The following is a 25,412-nucleotide window of genomic DNA, read 5'->3' on the forward strand; positions in this document are numbered from 1 at the left end:
TTATCGACTCTCATAATGTTGCAATTGCAGCCGGCAGAAATGTCTCCCTGATTAGGTTTTAGATCACACACGCTGCTCCCATAGCTTTTAAAGGGGTTCTCTAAATTTTGCTGTAGTGCGTCTTCTTTTCTTTGGGTGCAAAATGAACCCACTAAAACAGAGCCGAGAATAAAGGTGTCCCTGGTTCCTTGCTTTGGACCAAAGCAGAACTGTCTTCAACCAGATAAAGACATGTCTGTCTGTCTGTCTGTCTGTCTGTCTGCCTGTCTGTCTGTCTGTCTGTCTGTCTGTCTGTCTGTCTGTCTGTCTGTCTGTCTGTCTGTCATGTGCATAGAGTACACACACACACTCCTGTCAAGCCCCTCCCTTGACTTAGCCCTCCATTTTTTCCCTCCATCAACTCAGTGACATCCAGCAGTGGGCCGTGACATTACAGAAAAACAGAGCATGGGAAGGAGGGAGAAAGGACGGTGGGTTGAGGAAAATAACAGGAGGAACATTGCAGAAAAGGAGGTATAGAGATTGCAAAGGCAAGAGGGAAAGATTTAGAGACGGGGTGAGGAGGGCAGGAGCTTACAAAAATATTGAGAGCGAGCAAGGAGTGGAGTGAGTGAGAAGTAAGTAAAGAATATGTGAGTGATTTCCTCGGTGTCATGAAACAACAGGGGAGTGGCCGCAGCCATGGGTGAAGGAGCAGTGAAGTAAGCTTGATGGGTTACACGTCTGATGAGAGGAGCTGGTCAGCTTAAAAGAAACAGTTCAATAATTCAAAGGGAGGTGAAAAACAAGAGTGGGGGAGGCAGCGCGGGTGTGGGCTGCTGCTGCTGCTGCTGCTGCTGCTGCTGCTGCTGCTGGGAGGTTCTACCCAGCATGCAAACAGAGGGAAGGTGAGTGTCGCTGGCCCGCGGGTCAGAAGGTACCGGTCAATACCGGCGGCACCACCGTGGACGCCGGACGCGCCAGACAGCACCTCGCAGGCGCGCCAGCGATTATGGTCCCGAGGCAGAATCCTTGGCACGGCCGCGCCGCAATGAAATCTGTTGTGCTTTGTCCGCAGGTAAGCTCTTTGTGCAGGACATCACTTTGGAACAATTCATTCCCACTGGCAGCCGCGCAGTGTGGCCACAATCAGAGCTGCCACCAGCCTGCAGTGCAGACACAAGCAGAGGAATTATACTCTTATGAAAACCGCGGGGAGTCCATTCAGGGCCCCAGAGCTCAATGCACAACTCCATTCTCCATAGCAAATGCTGTGTCATTTGTCTCAGCCAGAACGGTGTTCAGAATGAAAGTGAGGAAAATCTGCTGCAGATAGAGCATATTGAACCACCAATTGCCTTGTGAGAGGTAGGAAACACAGCATGTAATGAGGGTGACATGTTAAGAAAAAGGAATGGAGGGACATTAAATCAGAGATTTTGCTCTTAGCTAAATTAATCTTGAGCAGGAGGAGAATTAAAAAGAGGTCACAGTGTGTGAAGCTGTGACAAGAGGACACAGATTAGAGTTTTTCATAATGCAGTGGCTTTAAATTTATTTCTAGGGGCCAAAGTCTTTTCTCACGATGCTGGAAAGTTTTAGAAATCGGGAATTGTTCCTAAGTTGGATGATAATAGCAAAGCTAATTAGAAGCAAGCTTCAATTAAGCATTAAGCAACAAGATAATCGGAACCATTCCTCCACCCTCTAATTTGAACGCAGATATTCATTTATATGAAAAATGGTATTCATTTTCCCACACACATAAATATTCATCTCAGACCCACTGAAGTGGTATTTTTTCCAGCTTGGTAGTTCCAGCTCCTGACATGAGATGGAGTGTGCGGTGGGGCTGCAGTGCATCCTGCTGGTTGAGCAACAGCACAACAGGCCCCACGCCCTCCTCTGCTGTGCAGGGGCCACTTGACCGTCCGCTGCCTCGTCTGTAGTTTGTCATTTACTGCAGGAGCACTGGGATTAAAGGCGGCCTGCAATGCCTCGTCTATTTATGAGCAGACCTAATAAAACTATTTTCCAGCCTTAGAGACTGGATTGGATCTACGAGCTGAACACTTTATACTCTTTGAATTATTTAAAACGTGCTACTGCACCAATGCTGGCGTCACTGTTGGGTTTAAGGACCGTGTTGCTGTTATTCTTTTGGCGCTTATGTCAATAATTCTCTGTTAAAACCACACAGACACATTCTTGTATATGCCTTTCTCGCAATGCAATTGGTGCAATGGGGTAAAGCACAAGAACATCAGCAAATCTTCAGATGCAAGTTCAAATACTGTAGTTTAATATCTCTCTCTCTCTCTCTCTCTCTCTCTCTCTCTCTCTCTCTCTCTCTCTCTCACCTTTCCTCTGACCACGCCCCCTCGCTTCACACCCACTTCCTGATTTCCCCATCTGCCTCTCATCACCTGCCTTACTCTGATTATGTCATTCAACCCACCTGTGTCTCCCCCTCTGCCCCTGCACATAAATCTCACTTCATTAATTCACCTCTGGCTGGTTCGTCCATTGTCATTCCCTGCCACGCTCTGGAGAGACGTGGAGCCTGTTCTGCTTTCCACTCCAGTCCAAAACCATGTTTTGCCTAGTTTTCCAGCCGTGTGTTACTTGGGAAATGAGTGAGCTCTGTTGTGGGTGTGAGCCATGCATTGAAGGTCATGTTAGACGTGCATTGGGTGTTAGCCATGCATTTCTATTGGTGTGTTCTTCCTCCAGTCATTAGTTTCCTGTCTTTAGTTCATTAGGTTTATTTTGGTATGCCTTAAGTTGGTTAAAGAGTTGTTTGCTCCTACTCTGATTCTCCTTGGCTCCAAAGACACATTATGCCTCAATCTGCCATTTTGTGGCAGATCGTCACTATTCCTCAGGCGGTCGGCTGCATTTTGTTTATTCATGCGCCGCCAAGAGGAAAGACACATTTAAATGTTTGCTGGCAATCAAATGATGGCGTAATCAAGTTAAAATGCATTTCATACAATATGAAGAACATCAGTCTGTGATTATTAACTTAGTGATGTCGACTAGGTCTGGAGTGGCTCGCTTTGAGACAAATGGGCTATCGCAGGCTTGTTGCTGACAGTAGTGAATGCTTAAATTCACATTAGCCTCGCACAGCAGCGCTCTGCAGTGTACAACTGCTGAGTGTTAGTGTTTCAGCGTGGCTTTAAAGGCAGCACTTATTCACAAGAAGTCGCAGTAATATGACCACGATAATGTAATAAATCACACAAATGTAGTTAATTTGTGTAATTTACTACATACATTTCAAAAAAGCTCAACTCCTAATTGTGATTTCTTTAAAGGCTCTGCTATATATTAAGAACCACTACTCTACTAACTGTGCTTAGTGTCCTATTGGTTCAGTAGGAACATAAATATCCTCATTATTAACCATTAAAATGGCTTAAATTACCACCCTTCAACCACAGTGCATCAAATGGACCTTACAAAGCATAAACGCCTCCATGTTAATCTATCTAATGCTTTTAAACCAACTATATTTTATTATATTTGTTGTTGTCATCGTCTCTGTGTGCTCTGGGCAGCGCAACGTCCACCGTCTGTTCAAGGCTGTGTATTCAGTGGATGGAGTAAAATAAGCAGCTGCCGCTTCTGTGTGTCACTACGCACAGCTGGGCATTTGGCAAACGTCTGTAGTTGGGGTCAAGGCGACTGAGAAGGATTTTAGTTACACACAGCAGCCACCTGTGGGAGACGCAACATTTTGTAGTCATTAATTGTGCCTGTTAGATGGAGCATGAGGAACTTTTTATTTGCAGGTTAAAGAAATAAAAATGTAAACATTAACACATTATAATCTTTTTTTTTTTATTTAGGACTGTACCCGGAGAAACTTAATCACTAGCAGTATTTCCATAATGTCTGTGAGGTAGGCTACAGTTCTGCCCTCCAGTGGATGTTAACATTTCAGGTTGAAGTAATTTGTATTTCTACTTTGATAAGATAACATTTATATGCAATAGAACTTAACAACTAAGGAGGCAAGACAATGAAATTCATAAACAAATATCATTAAGACTGTTACAGTCCAGTATAATTCACGCTGCAATAGTTATGTTTCTCCTCTAGGTGATGCTATTTTACTATAAATACAGTAGCATCAGTTGCAACTCTCCCTGTTAAGTTCATTTGCAGGTTTGGTTACTGGAAACTGAGTTTGAGATCTAGTTCTGTGATTCTGCGTCAGTCATCCAACTCGACGTGACACTAACCATATCATGAAGTTCATCATGGGACAGTCTTGCACGCACGCACGCACGCACGCACGCACGCACGCACGCACGCACGCACTTACATGGAAGTGAGGACACATACACACACACGCACCTCAAATCTTGCTGCACAAAGCTTTAGTTAGGTAATAGTAATATGTGAATCATTATCATATTATCATACTATTTTTTTATGTTTTCTTCAGCAGGTAACGCACTACTTACAGTAGTTTTACAGTGTGCTGTGAGCATACATCAGTAAATGTACTGTAATGCTGCATGCTGTCGCTGTCATTAGCTGAGGAGAGCTGAGATCATAAGGGATAACGTTTTCAGTGGTTCTCCACCCACTGCTCTACTTTTACTGAACTCTTAAAATCACAAACTCAGCAAACTCATCAAAAACGTCACAAGAAGAGTAGAGAAGAGAAACAACCATATGACTACGGAGAGTTCCTTGATGCAAATGTTGTTTCTCTCTTCACCATGATGCTCATACAGACCCTCCTGATACTGGGTGAGTATCATTAATTGTATATACATTTAATGTGAAGCTCTGTGCAGCACCCATTTCCTTGGTGCTTATTGTAAAAAAAAAAAAAACATTCAAAATATTTCAAGAGAAAGAACCTATTTTTCATACATTCTATCTGAGTTCTACGAGAGATATGTGTTGCTCTGTTTTAATGGTGATATTAAGGGACCGCACATCAACAAGCACCACCATTTAATAGAGTTCAAGATGAAACAATGTTGTGTTGTGCAAACTAAAAGATTCTAAACCAAAGCCAATTTTGGGCATGAGGTTATAACCTGTAGACTGACAGCATGCTTCTTTTTCAGCTTTGCACATCTCTCTCCCTCTCACCATGGGTTTGTGGTCACGTTTACACTGCATACTAGGATTTATTAGGATTGGGGACAAATGCGTTGGTATGAAACGAAAAACATAAACAATATTTCATTCGAAAAAAGATAACATGTTGATAATATGTTTCTCTTTGTTTATAAAGAGTATGATGAATGTGCTGCTTATCCTGATTACTCCTCTCGATGTGGAGAGAACTCGCGCTGTTTCAACACATATGGCAGCTACTACTGCCAATGTCACGATGGCTATAGATCATCAACAGGACATTTGAATTTTTCAGCTGATGGACATACAACATGTCAAGGTGAGTTGTGTTGTATGGAACGCTTCTGGTAGAGGTTCTAACAGTATTCAAATATAAACACAATCTCATATTTTGCTTTTAGATATAAATGAATGCTTGCAGGACAAAGACATTTGTGGAAACCATTCAAAATGCAAAAACACAGTTTCATCTTATGAATGCATTTGTGATGAAGGATTCATTTCCACTACTGGAAAAAAAAGTTGGAGGTCACACTATATGTAAAGATAAAGGTTTTATCGGTTGCTAGATTTTTAGTTACGCTTTTATTGGTTTAAGGTGAAAACACGTGGTGATTTTTTTCACATTATGCTTTTTTTGTGCTTTTTCCTTCTCAAACAGACATTGATGAATGTCAAACAGACAACATTTGTGGTCATGATGCTGTCTGCATCAACACAATGGGCAGTTATTATTGTAACTGTAAAACTTGTTTTGGTTTGAAACCTGGTAACTCTACCTACTCTGACAATGAAAAGCAAGGTAAAGCATTTCAGTTGATATAATTAGTCTTCTATTTACCAAAATATCTGAACAGGAGTCAAGATGGCTGCAAAGTGATTTCATCAATTTAAGATATTTTTGTGAATCAGAAACTAAACTTCAATGAATGCAAAGAATTTGAATTTGAATTTTTTTTCTGTGCTTTATTACAACAGACAGATTGTTTAATATTGTGTATGTTTTTTTTGTTTTCGTTTCTTGAATAATACACCCTTAATATAACTAGTGATATATTACTAACTGAATTGCATAGTAAATTACTTAAATTTAATTAAATTAAAACACAAAGTACTTAATTGTAATATGTTTTTGTTTTACTTTTAGACATATGTTTGACTAATAAAACCATCTGTGGAAATGGAACCTGTCACAGTGGTGTTGATGGTCATCACTGTGTGTGTCACTCAGGGTTCAGTAACTATGGCAACAACAGGTCTCGCTGCACCGGTAACAACACACAGTACCTATTATCTTATTTTAACATTGGTTACTGAAGTAATTCTAAATGTATGGACACATACTTATACATACATATAACATACTGTATACATACATACATATAACATATTTCCCTATTACACTTTATCCTGGTCCTCAGGTAGTAAACTGTGTCACTGAGTATGTGAAACTTCCTGTTTTCATAGAGTTAAGCTGTGATGCCTTCATAGATATGAGCAGTCTAAAAGAGGTAACAGACAAGAAACATTTTCATAACTGTTTAATAGTTTAAATGACTTTCTTTAAACTTGTGTTTGTCTCCAACTCACAACTGATCTTGTGATGAAGTTCAAACAAATCTGTCTAGAGCTCACAGAGAATGAAAGTGTGAAAAAGCTGGATGGGGAGAACATGGTGAAGGTACTGTATGTTTATCACACAAATGTTTGCAAAAGTAAAATGTTGGCCTGAAGTGAAGCGCAGACCCAGAGTCTGACTCTTACTGTGCCTCTTCTCTTCTAACTACAGGAACTTTTATCTGGGACTGACGAGCTTTTATTGAATTCAGCGTTCAGTGATGGCAGCAAAGTCTCCAGCTTTCTGGACATGATGGAGATTGCTTTGAGGCTCATAGGAGCCTTTACAAATACCTCACATATTAAAAGATCCTCTAATAATACAGGTTAAATATAAATTTACATAAAAGGAAGTGGATGAACTTTGCTATGCTTTTACAGTACACATACACAACTCATACATACTGGTCTTTAAAACAATTTTGTGCCTTGTATAACAATGCCTGTTCTGTTAAGCAGAACTGGAGCTACTGGTACGTTCGGGGCCTGACTTACCTCGAGGACCTGTAACTTTATCATCTAAGCGAGTCCAGGCAGACCTCCAGCTGGAGACCGCTGCTGGAGATCCCTCCAATTACCCTGGTAATGCTTGTGACTGTATATAACCAGTCATGGGGATGTAATTACATTAAGATGTGATGCATGTATTTGAATGTTCTCCTGTGACTATAAAAGGCTTCACAACAGTGGCCTTGCTGAGCTACGCAAACCTGATGGACTCTGCAGATGGATATTTTGCTGGAATGAAGCCACAGAAGAACCAAAGCTTTAAGATCAACTCTCAAGTTGTGACTGTTGCCGTCAGCAACCGAGACACAAGCGTCCTTAAAGATCCAGTCAACCTAACCTTTTACCACCTGAACCAGGTAGTGTGTGTTTTATTACAAATCATCATTTTACAGACTCCTCCTCTACTCGTCTACTAATCTATAGTTTATCTTACAGACCACTGAAAGCCACAAATGTGCATTCTGGGATTCTTCAGAGGAAGGTGGGACGTGGTCGGCTCGAGGCTGCAGTGTAGTGGAGTCCAACCCTGAGTACACTGTGTGTTCCTGCACCCATCTGAGCAGCTTTGCAGTGCTGATGGCGCTCTATGACATGGAGGTTAAACCAGTTACATACAAGATCAGAAATAGTTCTTTACTGGATGTGTCGCTTTATTCTATGTACAGGAACAGTAGCGTCATCCCTCTCTCTCACTCTCAACAGGACAAGTTTGAGTTGCAGCTGATAACCTGGGTGGGACTGACCCTCTCACTTTTTTGCCTGTTCCTCTGCATCCTGACATTTTCTCTGATTCGCTCCATTAAAAGTCCAAGAACCACCATCCACCTGCATCTCAGCATCTGCCTCTTTATCGCCATTCGAATTTTCCAGGCAGGAATCTCTCACACACAGAACCCAGTAAGTTCAAGAGTTTGCTAAAAACTTCCCCCTAACATATATTACATTTATATTTACCAAGAAACAGCACAGCTGTTGAAGATGTTTGCGTATCCTCAGCCTCAGTTCCTCTTTCCATCTTTCTCCCTCCTGCACCAGGTCGGCTGTGCTGTAGTAGCAGGGCTGCTGCATTTCTTCTACCTGGCAGTATTTTGCTGGATGTGTCTGGAGGGCATCCAGCTCTTCAGGATGGTCGTCCTGGGTTTTAACACCAACTTTAAAACTCTCTACCTGATGGCAGGTGGCTATGGAGTCCCAGCTGTAATTGTTACAATCTCTGCCTTAGCGAATGCCAAAGGATACGGCACTAAGAGACAGTGAGTTCTGTCTATTGAGCATGATGTGTGCTATTTTAAACTGAAGAACAAATAGTAAATCAGTAATATACATTGCAGCTGTTGGCTGAGCCTGGAAATCGTATGGAATTTGTTTGGCCCTGCCTGTGTCATCATAACAGTAAGCAGGAAAATTATTACTGAGTTGGAAATGATCTAACTGCTTGAAATTTACATCAGTGGTTTTTTTACCACGTAATCTTGTTTCCGTTCAGATAAACATTTTCTTCATTCTCATCACTATGTGGAAGTTGACACAGAAGTTCTCAGGATCAAACCCAGATCTTGAAAGTTTGCAACAAATAAAGTGAGTCTACATTAGGCTGCAGCAATCACGTTCGAGTTCATGATGTATGTGCAGTTTGTGTGTCTATATTCACGTAATGTGAATGTGTATGTATATAAATAATACATTTAAAAATCTCCAGAAACACAGATTTTCTGTAATTGTTCTCAGTTTTTCAGATTGAATTGTGTGTTTTCTTGCCCCCTGCAGGGCATTTTCCATTACTGCAGGGGCTCAGCTGGGCGTGCTGGGCACCACGTGGGTCTTTGAATGTTTCCAGGTGGTGGAAGGCACCACTGCTATGACTTACCTGTTCACCATCTTTGGGAGCCTTCAGGGGGTTCTGCTGTTCGTCATCCACTGTCTGCTTGATAAGCAGGTTAGTCACTCTCAGAAATTACCCAGAATGCCCTGAAATTACAAACAACATGTGCTGCCTTTCCTGATTTTCTGTTCTGATTAAACTGTAGGTGAGGGAGGAGTATGGGAAATTATTGTCTGGAATGTGTTCACCTTGGAAATGCAACTAAGTTCAGCTACTGAGCAGCCATAAGTATACATACTCACAAGAGTGACTTTGAGTCGTGGAAACATTTATGAATATAATCTGCATCTGTATCACTCCTTCGCCAGTATGAACTCACCATAGCACCTGTTTGACACTCCTCCATATAAATCTTTAATTAAAGTCTTTAGACCTTAAAAAAGGTGTCAGGTCTGTGTTGATATGAATGGAGGTCTAAAGCAGAGACTGAGTATCAACAGTGGCTGTGTCTCATCCTCCAATAGATTTGACTGTATTTTAGTTTCTGTAATATTTACAATATTTAAGTTTTCAGCCACAGTTTGAAAACTGAATGTCATGGATTCAATAAATCAAAGCATTTCTTCATCTGGAACCAATTCTTTGCAAAAGATGTCAATTTTACATAAACTACAAAGACAACAAATAGCAACAGGCTCCAATGACAACCAATGAGGCACTGATTCACACTGGTTTGTATTTTGTGTCCACTGTGTTCTGACTGATTGGACGTGTTCATGTACTTGGTTGCATGTTGTATTGTTTGAAGGCAATATGAGTTTTTGCTACATATTTCCAGTGTTTTGACACAGTTAGGGCTTTTTGCAAACAAAGCATGTCATTTTGACATTGGAATTGTTGTTTTCATGAAACCTCAACTGTGGCCCATTCCACCGCTTGAGAGAAGCAGCTTCCCCCACTCTGTGGCCGAGCACATTCATTTATGTACATGCATTGAATACAAGCAGACACGCCCTCCATTCTGTCAAAGAAACAAGATTCTGTGCTTTTATGTCTGTTTTTTTTCACAGTGTAACATACAATGCAACATACAATAATTTTACAGACAAAGTCAGAACTCCAATGTGGCCCATTCCACCGCTTGAGAGAAGCAGCTTTACTCGCTCTGTGTCTGAGCAGATTCATTTACATGGAGACATGGCTGGAAAACATACAGGTACGAAACACATAGCCACTTTTCTAGAAGTGGCTACAGTATGTGGAGGAATGGGCCACACTTGAGTACTGACTTTATCTGTAAAATTATTGTATGTTTCACTGTGGAAAAAAGTGACATAAAAGTAAAAAATCCCTGGTTTATCATATTGACAAGGAGCACAAAATCAATTGCTTTGGCAACAACCTCCCACACCTGGCCCTGCATAAGAGGCAAGGCGGGGGATCGAACTGCAAACCTTTGCTTCCTGAGACCATCACTCTATCAACAGTAAGATTGTACAGTACAGTAAGAAATGTTACTACTGTTTGTTTTTATGTCTTTTATGTTTTATGAGAGGTGGTTTGGATGGCCGAGGAAATTTATCAATCTTCTATGCAAATATTTTTTCATGTCATATTGTACTGATCTGATTCTGACCTGAGTTTAAAAACTAATTTCTAGAAAGTGTACAGTACATACAGTAGATCTATATCTGTGATATTACAACATCAGAGAGCTCTATGTGGGAGGTCTCACAAGGTTTCTGCTAAAGAGCACAGCACGTTTGTTTTTCAGCAGAATAAAGTCTTAGCTCATTTGGTTTGATTTTTCAAACATACATATAAAATAACTAGTGACTTCAGCAGTCTACCTTCATCGAAAATGAAAAAAATGATTTTTTTTAAGATCGCTTTGACCTGTTTTAGGAAACTAGGATCCACTCATTTTACACACGTCTAGCAAACATGTAAAACCATTCTCAGGGGATTGACACATGTTCCCCGCCCTTCTGCCAAACAGTTAACACTGATGTCATTCAAACAGTCCAAACGCCATTGTTTTAGCTTTGATGACCAAACAAAAACAGCTATTTTTAACTATTTCAAACTAACAAGACCAGTATATACTCCTTCATCTTCAATATTCAATCAGTCTTTAGGCCTAATAAAAAGGTGCCAGGTCTGTGTTGTTGTTTACCAACAACAGTGTCTTATACTCCAGTATATTTGACCGTATTTAAGTTTACAGTACATGTATTTTCTGTAATGTTTACAGTTTTTCAGTTTTCAGTCACAGTTTGAAAAAAATGAATGCCATGGATTCAATAAAAACTCTACAAAAGCATTTCTTCATTTGTATCAAGTTATTTGCAAAAAGGCAAATTTGACACAGCCTCTATAGAAAGAGCACTGACAACAGGATACAGTGACAATCAATGGTGTGGTGTTCAAGGGTTTGGTATTTTGTATTTAGTTGTCCATTATGTAATGACTGTATGTGCTCATATACAAAATTAGCTCCTCTTATATATTTAAAATATTTTGATGTTTTGACACGGTTTAAGCCTTAAGAAAAAAAAATGTCTCATTTTTTACGATGGTGCTGCTGTTTAGGCCTGTGTGTTAACTGTGTTGAAGATGTGGAGTTTCATTAGACAGCTGCTTCATAGCAGTAAAAAAAACTGTAGTACTGTCCCCTGTGAAACTGAATCACTAGGTCTGTGAATTAGCCTTTACTTCTGCCCTCTAGTGGATGCTGACACTATTTTGATACATATATGCTTGAAAATACTGCTAAAAAGTTACAGTCCAGTATAAGTCACACTGTAATGGTTATATTACTGGGAGATGCTATTTTACTATAACAAATGCTGATAGCGGACAGCTACGTACGTAAGTTTCTTTGAAGGTTTGTAAAATAAATCTAAATCTATTTGAATCTTTAAATAAATGAGTCAAACATTGAACTTGTGATGAACCCAACCATATCATGAAGTTCATCAGGCAACGGTCTCACACACACACACACACACACACACACACACACACACACACACACACACACAAACACACAAACACACAAACACACACACACGCACACATACACACACGCACATCTAATCTAGCATCTTGCTATACAAAGGTTCTTAGTGCATAAGTGCATTACAGTAATAGTAATGTGACTAATACATTTATTAATTAATTCATATATATATATTTGATTTTAAACTACAGCATGAATAAGATAAATGTGCGAAAATCCTATTTCTTCTAAAATTTAAAACTTTTAATATTTCTTATTTTTATTTCTTCTGTAAAAGAAAGACACAAAACAAGAGGTTTACTCCTTCCATTTCAAAAGTGATCCAGTCCACAATTTCTCTACACACTGATCTACGATGCCACTGGGAAAGCTTTCACCAATTGTATGAGCTGTTTACGACTGTGGCTCATTTAGCATCATCAGACAGTGGCACTCTGACTGTAGAGCATGCCTACAGTATGCCTCCAACCTGATTCCTTACTTAAGTTCATTGCAGTGTCAAGATTTTAGAGTCACATGCATCAGTCTTACTACAGTATATTATATTATTATATTATTCAACACTTTGAAAACTGTTTATTCAAAAGCAACAGTAGCAAACCAGCAGTTAAGGCACTAGTTACCTTTTATTTACTCAACTTTACAGTTTGCTGTGAGCAAACAACAGTTAATATATTAGCCACAATCCTGCCTCATGCTGTAGCTGTCATTAGCTGAGGAGAGCTGAGATCGTGAGGGATAAAGTTTTCAGTGGTTCTCTACCGGCAGCTTTGGAAACAAAAAGAGTAGAGAAGAGAAACTACTACTGTATATGACTACGTCCACACGTATGGCCATGAGACTTCCTTAATGCAAATATGGTCTCTCTCTTTACTATGGAGCGCACACAGATGCTCCTGATACTGGGTGAGTTAGGTAACTGTAAATAATGTGAAGCTCTGTGCAGCAGCCAGGGCCTTGGTGCCTATTGGGAAAAAAAGAAAACCAAGATATAAGAAAACAACCTATTTTTCATAACCTTCTTTCTGTTTTTATGGTGATATTAAGACCATCACCAACATTCAGAGGACTTCAGGAAGAAATCATGTGTAATGTAGAAGATTCTGAACCAAAAACTTTTTACAGTTTGCGAATGAATATAATCGTAGAACATTTCAGCATTACCTACTGTATAACATATGTAAACTAGATTCAAGATTCAAAAAAATGTATTAATCCCAGAGGGAAATTATTTTGCACACTCACATCAAGTCTAATTACTGTTGTCTAATTACATCTAATTACTAGCTAAAGTTTTATTATACATGTTATTGCATGGATGAAGATTAACCTTTACAGACAGAGGAGGAGTTGTACAGACTAATGGCACCGTTAGGAAGGATCTCCAGTGGCGTTCTGTGGAGCACCTAATACTGATCAACCTATGGCTGAAGGTGCTCCTCTTTCCAGCCAGCACACTGTGTAGAGGGTGGAGGTGTCTAGGATAGAGAGGAGTTTGACCAGCATCTTCCTCTCAGCTACAGCATGAAGGGGGTCCAGCTCTACCTCCAGAACAGAACCAGCCCTCCTGATCACTTTGTCCAGTCTGTTACTGTCTGCTACATTTATGCTGCTGCCCCAGCAGCATGAATCTGGGAAGCGGCGTCTTATTCACTGGTACAATGCATGACTTTTCCACCCAAGTGGAACTCTCTCCAGCTGCAGAATCAGGCTGCAGATGTGTTGGAGGGCACCACAGAGCTGGGGAGCACAGACTTTCAGCACCCTTGGGCTGATTTCATCAGGTTGATCTGCCTGATCTGCTGCGATTGTGTGTGAGGTGGGGGTGGATGGGCCCAGTGGCTGATGTGACCTGCACACTAGGATTAATTTAGTGGAGAGCCAAATGCATTGATACTGTACGAAGAAAACATATCAGATATTTCACAGTGTTGTTATAATGTTGTTGCATGAATAAAAATACATAGTATTTAGATTATTATTATGATATTTATGAATGTGCTGATGGTTAAGGAACATCAATGGGACATCAGACATTTTCAGCTGAAACACCTGTAACATGTATAGGTAAGTTGTGTTGTATAAAACACCAATTTCTAAATAGCATTATCAACACTTAAATGTAAAAGCAATCTTTGTTTGCTGCTAGATATAAATAGAAGGTTAGAGAATAATTGTAGCTCTATCTTATTATTGCGTTTCTGATGATGAAATTATTGCCACTACTAAAATGAAACGTTTTCATCTAAATCAAAGTGTAACACGTGTGTTTTTATCATTTTCATTTACATAGACACACACACATACATAGACAAAGAAATATCTGGATATCTGGCGTGAATCCATGCACTCTCACATACATGCTCACACCATTCACTTTTTCTCATTCATAGGGAGGGCAGGTTTCTGACCCACGGCCTATACGATCCCAGGCAGGGCCCGCAGCACCTCTAGAGCCGAGGCCTCCCCTCGTCAACCAGGAGGAGGCAGAGGACAACAGGACAGGCACCCCAGGGTCACGGAGCCCAGCTTGAAAATGAGTGTGGAACTGAGCTTTCATTCAACCTTTAAAACAAAACACAATTATTTATTCATATATTTTTTCATTTCATAATATCTTCTTAACTTTTTTTTTAATTTTGAACCATGTGAAGACCACTGTGAAGCAATATCCATCTGAGGTTCACCTCCTGTTTACCCAACAAGTTTAGCAGAGACTAATTACACAGAGATGAGCAAAAACCTGTGGGGACATGACATAAAACAAAATCATCCCATCCTCCCGTCATCACCCCAGGTGAACAGAAGCAAAGGGTCCTGAAAAGCACTGACGACGCTCCTGTAGACCTCTGTGTCAGAGCAGTCCCACCCCTCCCTTCAGTTCAGCATGTCACCTCAGGAGGGAGAGCTGAGGGAGAACAGGGGGGACCGTGAGGCAGAGACAGACTGACGTTTATTCCTATAAGCTACAATTATGATCATACTAATGACTGAATACAAATTGTTTTCTTTTACTTTTTCATAAGTCATAGATTTAACTGGGGCAGCTTTAAAAAAAAGTGGACAGGAGGCAAGTAGAGAACAGATCATACGACTGCAGAGAGATACTATTTTTTTGCTTTTTTTTGAGTGATTTAGAGTAACTCTCATTATCTGAACATCATTTATCTCTTCACCATGGTAGCTGGGTTCTTCGTACTGGGTGAGTCACTTCTGTCACACACTTACAATGTTTGTTTAAAAGTTGTTTACAGTTGTAGCATGATAAGTTATTCATTTTCTTGTATACTCCATCTTGTATATACACTCTTTGCTTGTATAACACTAGAAATGTGCAGCTTTTTGGGGTTTACACTTAAAACAATTGGGTACCTAGTTGGTTGCTGTTTGTAAATGTATGCTCTGACATTTTACCGACTTAGCATCACATAGGTGAACTGAACTGAATCTGCCCACTCACAACACTGGATGTGATGCAATTGTATTGCAATTGTATGTAATTGTGTACTTGCACTGTGCCATCTGATGTTTTCTCATATGTAAGAAGCAGAGTTGTTCAGATACTAATACAGTATAGTATTATGGTAATATAGCTGTTGGAAAGCTGGTGAAGGTGATGAACTGCAGATTGACGGTTGCTTCTTTTACAGCTCTGCACTTCTTTTCTTTCATGGTGATGACAGAATCACACACCTGCCCATCAGGATTTAGTGTCAAGGAAGGAAAGTGCATTGGTATAAAAATGGACTTATTTTCACTTCAACGTCAATTCAACATGTACACACTATTTAATATAATTTAGTATATTTCTCTTTGCTTATTAAGATGTTGATGAATGTGCTGCTGATGAGGATTATCCTGATCATCTCTCTCCATGTGGAGAGAACTCACACTGTATCAACACAGATGGCAGCTACTACTGCCAATGTCCTGATGGTTATAGATCACCAACAGGACATTTGAATTTTTTAGCTGATCCATTTGCAATATGTAGAGGTGAGTTGTGTTACATAGAACACTTCTGAAGTTCTAAATAGTATTTAAATATTAAAATTATGTCATATTTGGCTTTTAGATATAAACGAATGCTTGGAGGACAAAGACATTTGTGGAAAGCATTCAAAATGCAAAAACACTGATTCATCTTATGAATGCATTTGTGATGATGGATTAATTTCCACCACTGGAGGTCAAAATGCATGTAAAGGGTTTATTGGTTCTTAAATTTTTATACTACATTATCTAGCATACAGTATGTTAAATGGTGCAATGATTAATTTATTGGTTTGAGGTGAGAACACGTCATATTTATCACATTCTGTATTTTTTATGCTTTTCCTTTCTCATACAGACATTGATGAATGTCAGGATAAAAACAGTTGCGATCAAATTTCTGCTTGCATCAACACGTTGGGCAGTTATTATTGTATCTGTAAAGCTGGTTTTCGATTGAAATCTGGTAAAACTACCTTCTCTGGGAACAAGGAGGAATGTGAAGGTACAGGATTTAACTACATGCTTTAAATAATTTTTTTTGTATTTTTTAATATATAATTAGTTCCTTGTTATTTGTTAAAATAACTGTACAGAAGTCATTTTTTGTTTTTACATATTTCTCTTTTAGACATATGTTTGACTAATAAGACCATCTGTGGAAATGGAACCTGTCATAGTGGTGACGGTGGTCATCACTGTATGTGTCATTCAGGGTTCAGTAACTATGGCAACAACAGGTCTCGCTGCACCGGTAACAAAACGCAGTAGCTATTAACTTTTTTTTAACTTTGGTTAGTGAACATTTGTCCTATAAGCATAGGACAGACGTTGATACATGTGCCACTTCCTGATTCCACAGAGTTAAACTGTGATCCATTCAAAGATGAGGACCGTCTGGAAGAGGTAACAGACAAAAACCATTTCATAACTGTTTAACAGTTTCAATACCTCTTACATTAAACTTGTGTGTTTTTCTCAACTCACTTGTTTAGACATTTCATGTTGCAACTGATTTTGTGATGAAGTTGAAACAAATCTGTCAGGGGTTCGCAGAGAGTGAAAGTGTAAAAAAGCTGGATGGGGAGAACATGGTGGAGGTATTTTTATCACACAGATCTAGAAAAATGAAATGTTGGCCTGAAGTACAGACCCCGAGTTTGACTCTGTCTGCCGGTTATCGATAAACATGTCTGTGTTTCTTCCTGTGACTCTCTTCTGAATACAGGTACTTTTGTCTGGGATTGACAAGCTTTTATCCAGTGGAGCCATCAATGGTAACCAGAAAGTCTCCACCTTTCTGGACATGATGGAGATTGCTCTGAGGCTCATAGGACCCTTTACAAAGACCCCACAAACCAAAAGATCCTCTAATTATTCAGGTTAAATATGAATTTACATATATCAGAATCAGAATCAGTTTTAATGGCCAGGTTTGCACAGGAAAACCAAGAAATTGTATGTGGTCTGACTCAGTCTTTGTTCCGTCACAGAAAAACACAATCATATACCATTTTAAATATAGTTTTCAAAACAAATGATAAACAATAAAAACATATTGAGATATTAAGATATCAGATGTCCAGTAGATTAACTTTGCTATGCTTTTACACATACACAACTAATCCATACTGGTCTTTAAAAACAACTCTGGACCTTGTATTGTAGTAATCACAGACCAATGTGTGTTCTGTTTATGCAGAGCTGGAGCTGCTGGTACGTTCGGGGCCTGACTTACCTCGAGGACCTGTAACTTTATCATCTAAGCGAGTCCAGGCAGACCTCCAGCTGGAGACCGCTGCTGGAGATCCATCCAATTACCCTGGTAATGCTTGTGACTATAAAAGGCTTCACAACAGCGGCCTTGCTGAGCTACGCAAACCTGAAGGACTCTGCAGATGGATATTTTGCTGGAATGAAGCCACAGAGTAACCAAAGCTTTAAGATCAACTCTCAAGTTGTGACTGTTGCCGTCAGCAACCGAGACACAAGCGTCCTTAAAGAGCCAGTCAACCTAACCTTTTACCACCTGAACCAGGAAGCATGTGCTTTATTACAAATCATCCTTTTACAGACTCCTCCTCCACATGTCTACTTATCTATAATTTATCTTACAGACCACTGAAAGCCACCAATGTGCATTCTGGGATTCTTCAGAGGAAGGTGGGACGTGGTCGGCTCGAGGCTGCAGTGTGGTGGAGTCCAACCCTGAGTACACTGTGTGTTCCTGCACCCATCTGAGCAGCTTTGCAGTGCTGATGGCGCTCTATGAGATGGAGGTTAAACCAGTTACATACAAGATCAGGAATAGTTTCTTACTGAATGTGTCGCTTTTTTCTATGTACAGGAACAGTAGCGTCATCCCTCTCTCTCACTCTCAACAGGACAAGTTTGAGTTGCAGCTGATAACCTGGGTGGGACTGACCCTCTCTCTTTTTTGCCTGTTCCTCTGCATCCTGACATTTTCTCTGATTTGCTCCATTAAAAGTCCAAGAACCACCATCCACCTGCATCTCAGCATCTGCCTCTTTATCGCCATTCGAATTTTCCAGGCAGGAATCTCTCACACACAGAACCCAGTAAGTTCAAGAGTTTGCTAAAAACTTCCCCCTAACATATATTACATTTATATTTACCAAGAAACAGCACAGCTGTTGAAGATGTTTGCGTATCCTCAGCCTCAGTTCCTCTTTCCATCTTTCTCCCTCCTGCACCAGGTCGGCTGTGCTGTAGTAGCAGGGCTGCTGCATTTCTTCTACCTGGCAGTATTTTGCTGGATGTGTCTGGAGGGCATCCAGCTCTTCAGGATGGTCGTCCTGGGTTTTAACACCAACTTTAAAACTCTCTACCTGATGGCAGGTGGCTATGGAGTCCCAGCTGTAATTGTTACAATCTCTGCCTTAGCGAATGCCAAAGGATACGGCACTAAGAGACAGTGAGTTCTGTCTATTGAGCATGATGTGTGCTATTTTAAATTTAAGAACAAATAGTAAATTAGTAATATACATTGCAGCTGTTGGCTGAGCCTGGAAATCGTATGGAATTTGTTTGGCCCTGCCTGTGTCATCATAACAGTAAGCAGGAAAATTAATACTGAGTTGGAAATTATTTAAATGCTTAAAATTTACATCAGTGGTTTTTTACCACGTAATCTCGTTTCTGTTCAGATAAACATTTTCTTCATTCTCATCACTATGTGGAAGTTGACACAGAAGTTCTCAGGATCAAACCCAGATCTTGAAAGTTTGCAACAAATAAAGTGAGTCTACATTAGGCTGCAATGACCACGTACAAGTTCATGATGTATGTGCAATTTATGTGTCTATATTCACATGTATATGTATAAAAATAATACTTTTAAATATCTCGAAAAACACACATTTCCTGCAGTTGTTCTCAGTTTTTCAGCTTGAATTGTGTTTTCTTGCCCCCTGCAGGACATTTTCCATTACTGCAGGGGCTCAGCTGGGCGTGCTGGGCACCACGTGGGTCTTTGAATGTTTCCAGGTGGTGGAAGGCACCACTGCTATGACTTACCTGTTCACCATCTTTGGGAGCCTTCAGGGGGTTCTGCTGTTTATCATCCACTGTCTGCTTGATAAGCAGGTCAGTCACTCTCCTCCCAGAAATTACAAACAACATATGCTGCTTTTTCCTGATTTTCTGTTCTGATTAAACTGTAGGTGAGGGAGGACTATGGGAAATTATTGTCTGGATTGTGTTCACCTTGAAAATGCAACTAAGTTCAGGTACTGAGCAGCCATAAGTGTACATACTCACAAAAGAGATTTTGAGTCACGGAAACATTTATGAATATAATAGCATCTGTATGACTCCTTCGCTTGACTATTTATGAGTTTTATTTTATTTAAAGTAGATTAATTCTTCAGTAGATCAAACCTTTTTTACATATGACCAGTGTCTAACATTCGACCTATAATAAGTGATGAGGTGACTTAGTAAGACTAGCACCATAGAATGCTAATGTGAACATGCGAGCAGAGTTGTAGAGGGGCAGGCGCTTTATTTGAATAAAGATATTTCCTATGTGAAAATAAAAGCTTCTTACTGACAGACATATGTCAGTTTGTTTGTCATTCTTCATACTGTAGGTTGTTAAAGGAAATTCACAAATCCTCTATGCAAATATTTCTTCTTGTCATGTTGTACATTTTTATGTTGTGACTTGAAAGCTTTGACCTGTTTTAGGAAACTAAGATCCACTCAGTTTTTCTAATCACTATTTCAGGAGTGTTAGGCAGCAGTGCATGCACTGCATATTTTCTATGCAGAGAAATGATCAGTTATTCCTCTGCAAAAGTCCTCTGAAACATCTCAAAGGACTTTTTGTCATGCGCTCACAGACAACAACTAGTGCTTTCTGTTTTTTTCTGAACCTGCCCCAGCAACAGCCGGGCTAAGAGGGGGCAGAGCTAAATGACAGGTAGGTCAAATTACTGCAGCTCAGGTGATTCGGCAGAGCGCAATGCATTCTGGGTGCGGAAACGAGTGAGCAAGTTAAACGGGAACGACCCACAAACCCCTTTTTCCTGCTTTGAACAGCTGCCATAACTAAGAGCAAGTCAGTCACCAGTTAACGTGGTCGCGACTTAATACAGAACAGCAGAAAGCTTAGACTCTGCCTCTCCGACCATATCAACCATTTTCACCAACAACAACCAGCGCAGTCACCAAACGTTAAAAAACAAATAACCATAAATCCATAAATTTTCCATCACTTACTTTTGACAACTTCTGAATCCTGTACTTTGCCCATTCATGTCATGTGGTGTGATTCTGGACGTTACATTCAGCGAATGTTATCCAATAAAGCGTTTCAGTCCAAAATGTGTGGTATATCCACAATGGTCTAAAAACTGCAAGTGTTCTGCTCTAACCCCTGAGCGAAAATTATTTTTTTTCCACTTCTTTGAGCCATAACTCGCTAAATTTGAAAGCGAAACTAAACGAGTGGTCCAAGATGGAGGATGTAAGGCTTACGCTCTGTTATAGCCCAAGCAAGGCGGAAAATACCCAAGTATGGGGCTACAATGGTTATCCCTAGCCATGATCTTCAAGTTCCTGAGAACCACCCTTCCCCCACTCCCAGGCTGGCAGTGGCACTACCGTAAGTGTTGTAAGAAAACGGACAAAGCTATAGTGTACGTTAGACTGCGCAGAGATTGCAGATATGCGTCAAGAGCAGGTTGGGCACTCAGACATCCAGTGAGTCAAAAGGCCAGAAAGTGAAGCCTGCTCTTTCCTTCCTACATTTCCTTCCTTACATATAAGTGTTTAGTTTAGAGTAAACACTAATATAGCATTATAGGGTCGTTCTAAAGCGTAAAAACTTTCATTTGAGCCCTTCCTCAGCATCTGTATGTTGATGCAAATATCATAAATTTATATGAAATAGGCCCCATATATTGGTTATAACACCATTTGATTTATTCTTTGGATTCCTTTTGTCATTTATTGTGTTTACCCATGCACATGGGAGATATTTGCATGTATTTATAAAGGATAAAATACAGACGAGATGGAAATGATATCTTTCTCTGTCTTCTACAGTTTATAACTATTTATCATTTAGATCTACAGTGAATCTGACAGCTGTGAAAACTACAGTTTGTGTTACCTGTCCAAAGAGCCCCGCCACTTACATATTATGGTTGAAGAATGTCACGATCTGGAGTTTTGGTTTCTTGTTGTGTCCTGTGTTAGCGCAGTATTTCCTGTTTTAGTTTGTAGTACTTCCTGTTCACAGTCAGTTGCTCACTCACCGGTCCTCATTAGCCACACCTGTCCGTAATGAGTAATCACTCACCAGTATATAACCTCCACCTCTCACAGATTCAAGCTGCCAGATTGTTACGTTACGAACTTCTTTCCAGCGTTTCGTGTATAGTCTCTAGTGTATCGATCCTGATTGCCTTGACCGCCGTATCCTGCCTGAACCTTGTCTGTACCGTAGCCAGAGAAAGAGCCTTGACTGAACAACTGACCGTGAGTTTTGCTTAGCCCTTGCCTGTACCTTCACCGAGATCTCCTGTGTACCGAACCTTGACTGCTTACTAGACTTGAGATTGCCTGCTCCCTGCTGTACCTCATTACCAAGCCTTGTGTATGATCTGGACCGTCTGACTCTGCTTTCTACAATAAAATCTGTGTTAATCATCACCTTGCCTCTGTACTGTGCATGTGGGTCCGACGCCTGCCCAAGCCTGACAGAACAATCTGGCCAGACTTGGACCCAGCCAGCGCCAACCTGCACCCAGGTCTGTTACGAGTTTTTTTTCCCTTGTTTTCCCCTTTTTTTTCCCTCTGTTCGTCGGCTCCGTGCCTAACCACGCACCGAAGCGATGGAATTTATTCCACCGAGCTTACCTGAGGACTTCCGCGGGGATCTCGAGAGGCTGGCCAGGGAATACGCGGCAGCGCCCAGCCTTACTGCCCAGCTCCGAATAGTCAAACTAGCTATCGAGATACTGGAGGACGAGCCCTGGTGGCGTGAGTACCCCGGAGTGCAGGCGTTCTCTGATGGACTCCGGCTAATGCGGAGGGACTTGACACGCGCACGGCGCGCATTGGCTGGCTGCGCCTCCGCCGCCGCTCCTGTAGCCGCTCCAGCAGATCCTGTCCCCGTTCCTGTCACCGCTCCGGCGGTTCGCGTCTCCAGTTCAGTCTCAGCCCAGCCGTGCTCTGTTCAGGTCTCAGCCCAGCCGTGTGTTGCTCAGGTCTCAGTTCAGCCGGGCCCTGTTCAGTGTCCAGCCCCAGTTCAGCCGGTCTCCGTTCGGTGTCCAGCCCCAGTTCAGTCATGCTCCATTCAGGTTCCAGCTCAGCCTTGCCACGCTCAGGTTCCAGTTCAGCCGCGCCACGCTCAGGTTCCAGCTCAGCCGTGCCACGGTCAGGTTCCAGCTCAGCCGTGCCACGCTCAGGTTCCAGCTCAGCCGTGCCACGCTCAGGTTCTCGCCCCAGTCCAGTCGAGCCCAGTCCAGGTCCCAGTTCAGTCGAGCCCAGTCCAGGTCCCAGTTCAGTCGAGCCCAGTCCAGGTCCCAGTTCAGTCGAGCCCAGTCCAGGTCTCAGTTCAGTTGAGCCCAGTCCAGTTTCCAGCCCAGTCGAGTCTAGTCCAGGTTCCAGTCCAGTCAAGTCACGTTCAGGCCTTGCCCCAACCCGAGGGCACCATCCGTTTGACAAGTGTTAATCACACCCAATCAGGCCCGACGTCTACTCCGTCGAGCTCGGCAGCTGCAAGCAGTCATGCCGGCTCCGGAGAGGACACCGTCCCGGTCCCTGTCGGCTCCAGTAAGGTCGCCATTCTAGTCCCTGTCTGCCAAGTCGAGGCCGTTCCTGTCCCTGTCGGCTATGTTAAGGCCGTTCCTGTCCCTGTCGGCCATGTTAAGGCCGTTCCTGTCCCTGTCGGCCAAGTCGAGGCCGTTCCTGTCCCTGTCGGCTATGTTAAGGCCGTTCCTGTCCCTGTCGGCCATGTTGAGGCCGTTCCTGTCCCTGTCGGCCATGTTGAGGCCGTTCCTGTTCCTGTCGGCCATGTTGAGGCCGTTCCTGTCGGCCATGTTGAGGCCGTTCCTGTTCCTGTCGGCCATGTTGAGGCCGTTCCTGTTCCTGTCGGCCATGTAGAGGCCGTTCCTGTTCCTGTCGGCCATGTTGAGGCCGTTCCTGTTCCTGTCGGCCATGTTGCGGCCGTTCCCGTCGGCCATGTTGCGGCCGTTCCCGTCGGCCATGTTGCGGCCGTTCCTGTCGGCCATGTCGCGGCCGTTCCAGTTCCTGTTCCTGTCGGCCATGTCGAGGCCTTTCCTGTCGGCCATGTCGAGGCCTTTCCCGTCGGCCATGTTGCGGCCGTTCCCGTCGGCCATGTTGCGGCCGTTCCCGTCGGCCATGTTGCGGCCGTTCCCGTCGGCCATGTTGCGGCCATTCCCGTCGGCCATGTTGCGGCCGTTCCAGTCCCTGTTCCTGTCGGCCAAGTAGCGGCCGTTCCAGTCCCTGTTCCTGTCGGCCAAGTAGCGGCCGTTCCAGTCCCTGTTCCTGTAGGCCCTGTAGCGGCTGTTCCAGTCCCCGTTCCTGTCAGCCTCGGAGTGGCAGCTCCCGCCGACCTCCAGGAGGAGGCCGCGCCAGCTGGAGTTGCTGCCGCGGTCCACGCCGACCTCCAGGAGGAGGCCGCGCCAGCTGGAGTTGCTGCCGCGGTCCACGCCGACCTCCAGGAGGAGGCCGCGCCAGCTGGAGTTGCTGCCGCGGTCCACGCCGACCTCCAGGAGGAGGCCGCGCCAGCTGGAGTTGCTGCCGCGGTCCACGCCGACCTCCAGGAGGAGGCCGCGCCAGCTGGAGTTGCTGCCGCGGTTCCCGCCGACCTCCAGGAGGAGGTCGCGCCAGCTGGAGTTGCTGCCGCGGTTCCCGCCGACCTCCAGGAGGAGGTCGTGCCAGCTGGAGTTGCTGCCGCGGTTCCCGCCAACCTCCAGGAGGAGGTCGCGCCAGCTGGAGTTCCTGCTGCAGCTCCTGTGGACCTCCAGGAGGAGGTCGCGCTTTCTGCAGCTCCTGCGGACCTCCAGGAGGAGGTCGTCCCTGTCGCAGCTTCCGCTGCGGGCCCTGCTGACCTCCAGGAGGAGGTTGTTCCTGTCGCAGCTCCAGCTGCAGTTCCTGCTGACCTCCAGGAGGAGGTCGTTCCTGTCGCAGCTCCCGCCGACCTACATCGGTTCCTGGCGGTCCGGCTCTGGTTCCTGCCTCGTCCCTGTCTCTGCTGCCGGACTGGTGGCCTCGCCCTCGGCGCATCCGGCTGTTTGGATGGCGCTGCCTCCTGAGGAGGTCGCGCCTGCTGCAGCTCGTGCGGACCTCCAGGAGGAGGTCGCGCCTGCTGCAGCTCGTGCGGACCTCCAGGAGGAGGTCGCGCCTGCTGCAGCTCGTGCGGACCTCCAGGAGGAGGTCGCGCCTGCTGCAGCTCGTGCGGACCTCCAGGAGGAGGTCGCGCCTGCTGCAGCTCCTGCGGACCTCCAGGAGGAGGTCGCGCCTGCTGCAGCTCCTGCGGACCTCCAGGAGGAGGTCGCGCCTGCTGCAGCTCCAGCTGCGGTTCCTGTCTACCTTCCTGCCGAGGTCGCTCCAATCCCTGTCGGCTCCTCGGAGGCCGCAGTTCTAGTCCCTGCCACTGTCAGTTCCTCGGAGGCCGCAGTTCTAGTCCCTTCCACTGTCGGTTCCTCTGAGGCCGCAGTTCTAGTCCCTGCCACTGACGGCGCCTCGGAGGCCGCAGTTCTAGTCCCTGCCACTGTCGGCGCCTCGGAGGCCGCAGTTTCCGCCGACCTCCAGGAGGAGGTCACCCCTGCCACAGCTCCTGCCGCCCTCCCGGGGGGGTGGTCGGTC

The 25,412-nt window shown here is 43.3% G+C and overlaps 2 protein-coding genes across 2 annotated transcripts; both read left to right on the top strand.

Annotated features, from left to right (window-relative positions):
- The first annotated feature begins 2,705 nt into the window (after positions 1-2,705).
- LOC114860367 (adhesion G protein-coupled receptor E1-like) lies at positions 2,706-11,344 on the top strand. Its single transcript, XM_055510977.1, has 17 exons — positions 2,706-4,746; positions 5,073-5,162; positions 5,243-5,404; positions 5,747-5,887; positions 6,233-6,355; positions 6,553-6,596; positions 6,695-6,766; positions 6,875-7,028; positions 7,162-7,284; positions 7,378-7,568; positions 7,648-7,809; positions 7,915-8,109; positions 8,248-8,465; positions 8,544-8,604; positions 8,699-8,790; positions 8,980-9,148; positions 9,240-11,344. Exons 1-17 carry the CDS (start codon positions 4,716-4,718, stop codon positions 9,297-9,299), a joined length of 2,088 nt encoding a protein of 695 aa, XP_055366952.1. The 5' UTR covers positions 2,706-4,715; the 3' UTR covers positions 9,300-11,344.
- A 3,616-nt stretch (positions 11,345-14,960) lies between these two features.
- LOC114860901 (adhesion G protein-coupled receptor E2-like) lies at positions 14,961-21,369 on the top strand. The gene is given in 17 exon segments (XM_055510978.1): positions 14,961-15,258; positions 15,707-15,790; positions 15,882-16,052; positions 16,408-16,554; positions 16,681-16,803; positions 16,912-16,955; positions 17,045-17,149; positions 17,278-17,431; positions 17,752-17,873; positions 17,875-18,092; positions 18,172-18,328; positions 18,434-18,628; positions 18,767-18,984; positions 19,063-19,123; positions 19,217-19,308; positions 19,487-19,655; positions 19,733-21,369. Coding segments are annotated over 17 exon segments (2,133 nt in total). The 5' UTR covers positions 14,961-15,233; the 3' UTR covers positions 19,781-21,369.
- Positions 21,370-25,412: the final 4,043 nt, after the last annotated feature.

The sequence above is a fragment of the Betta splendens genome, chromosome 8 (genome assembly GCF_900634795.4).
Source record: "Betta splendens chromosome 8, fBetSpl5.4, whole genome shotgun sequence".
Classification (NCBI taxonomy): Eukaryota; Metazoa; Chordata; class Actinopteri; order Anabantiformes; family Osphronemidae; genus Betta; species Betta splendens.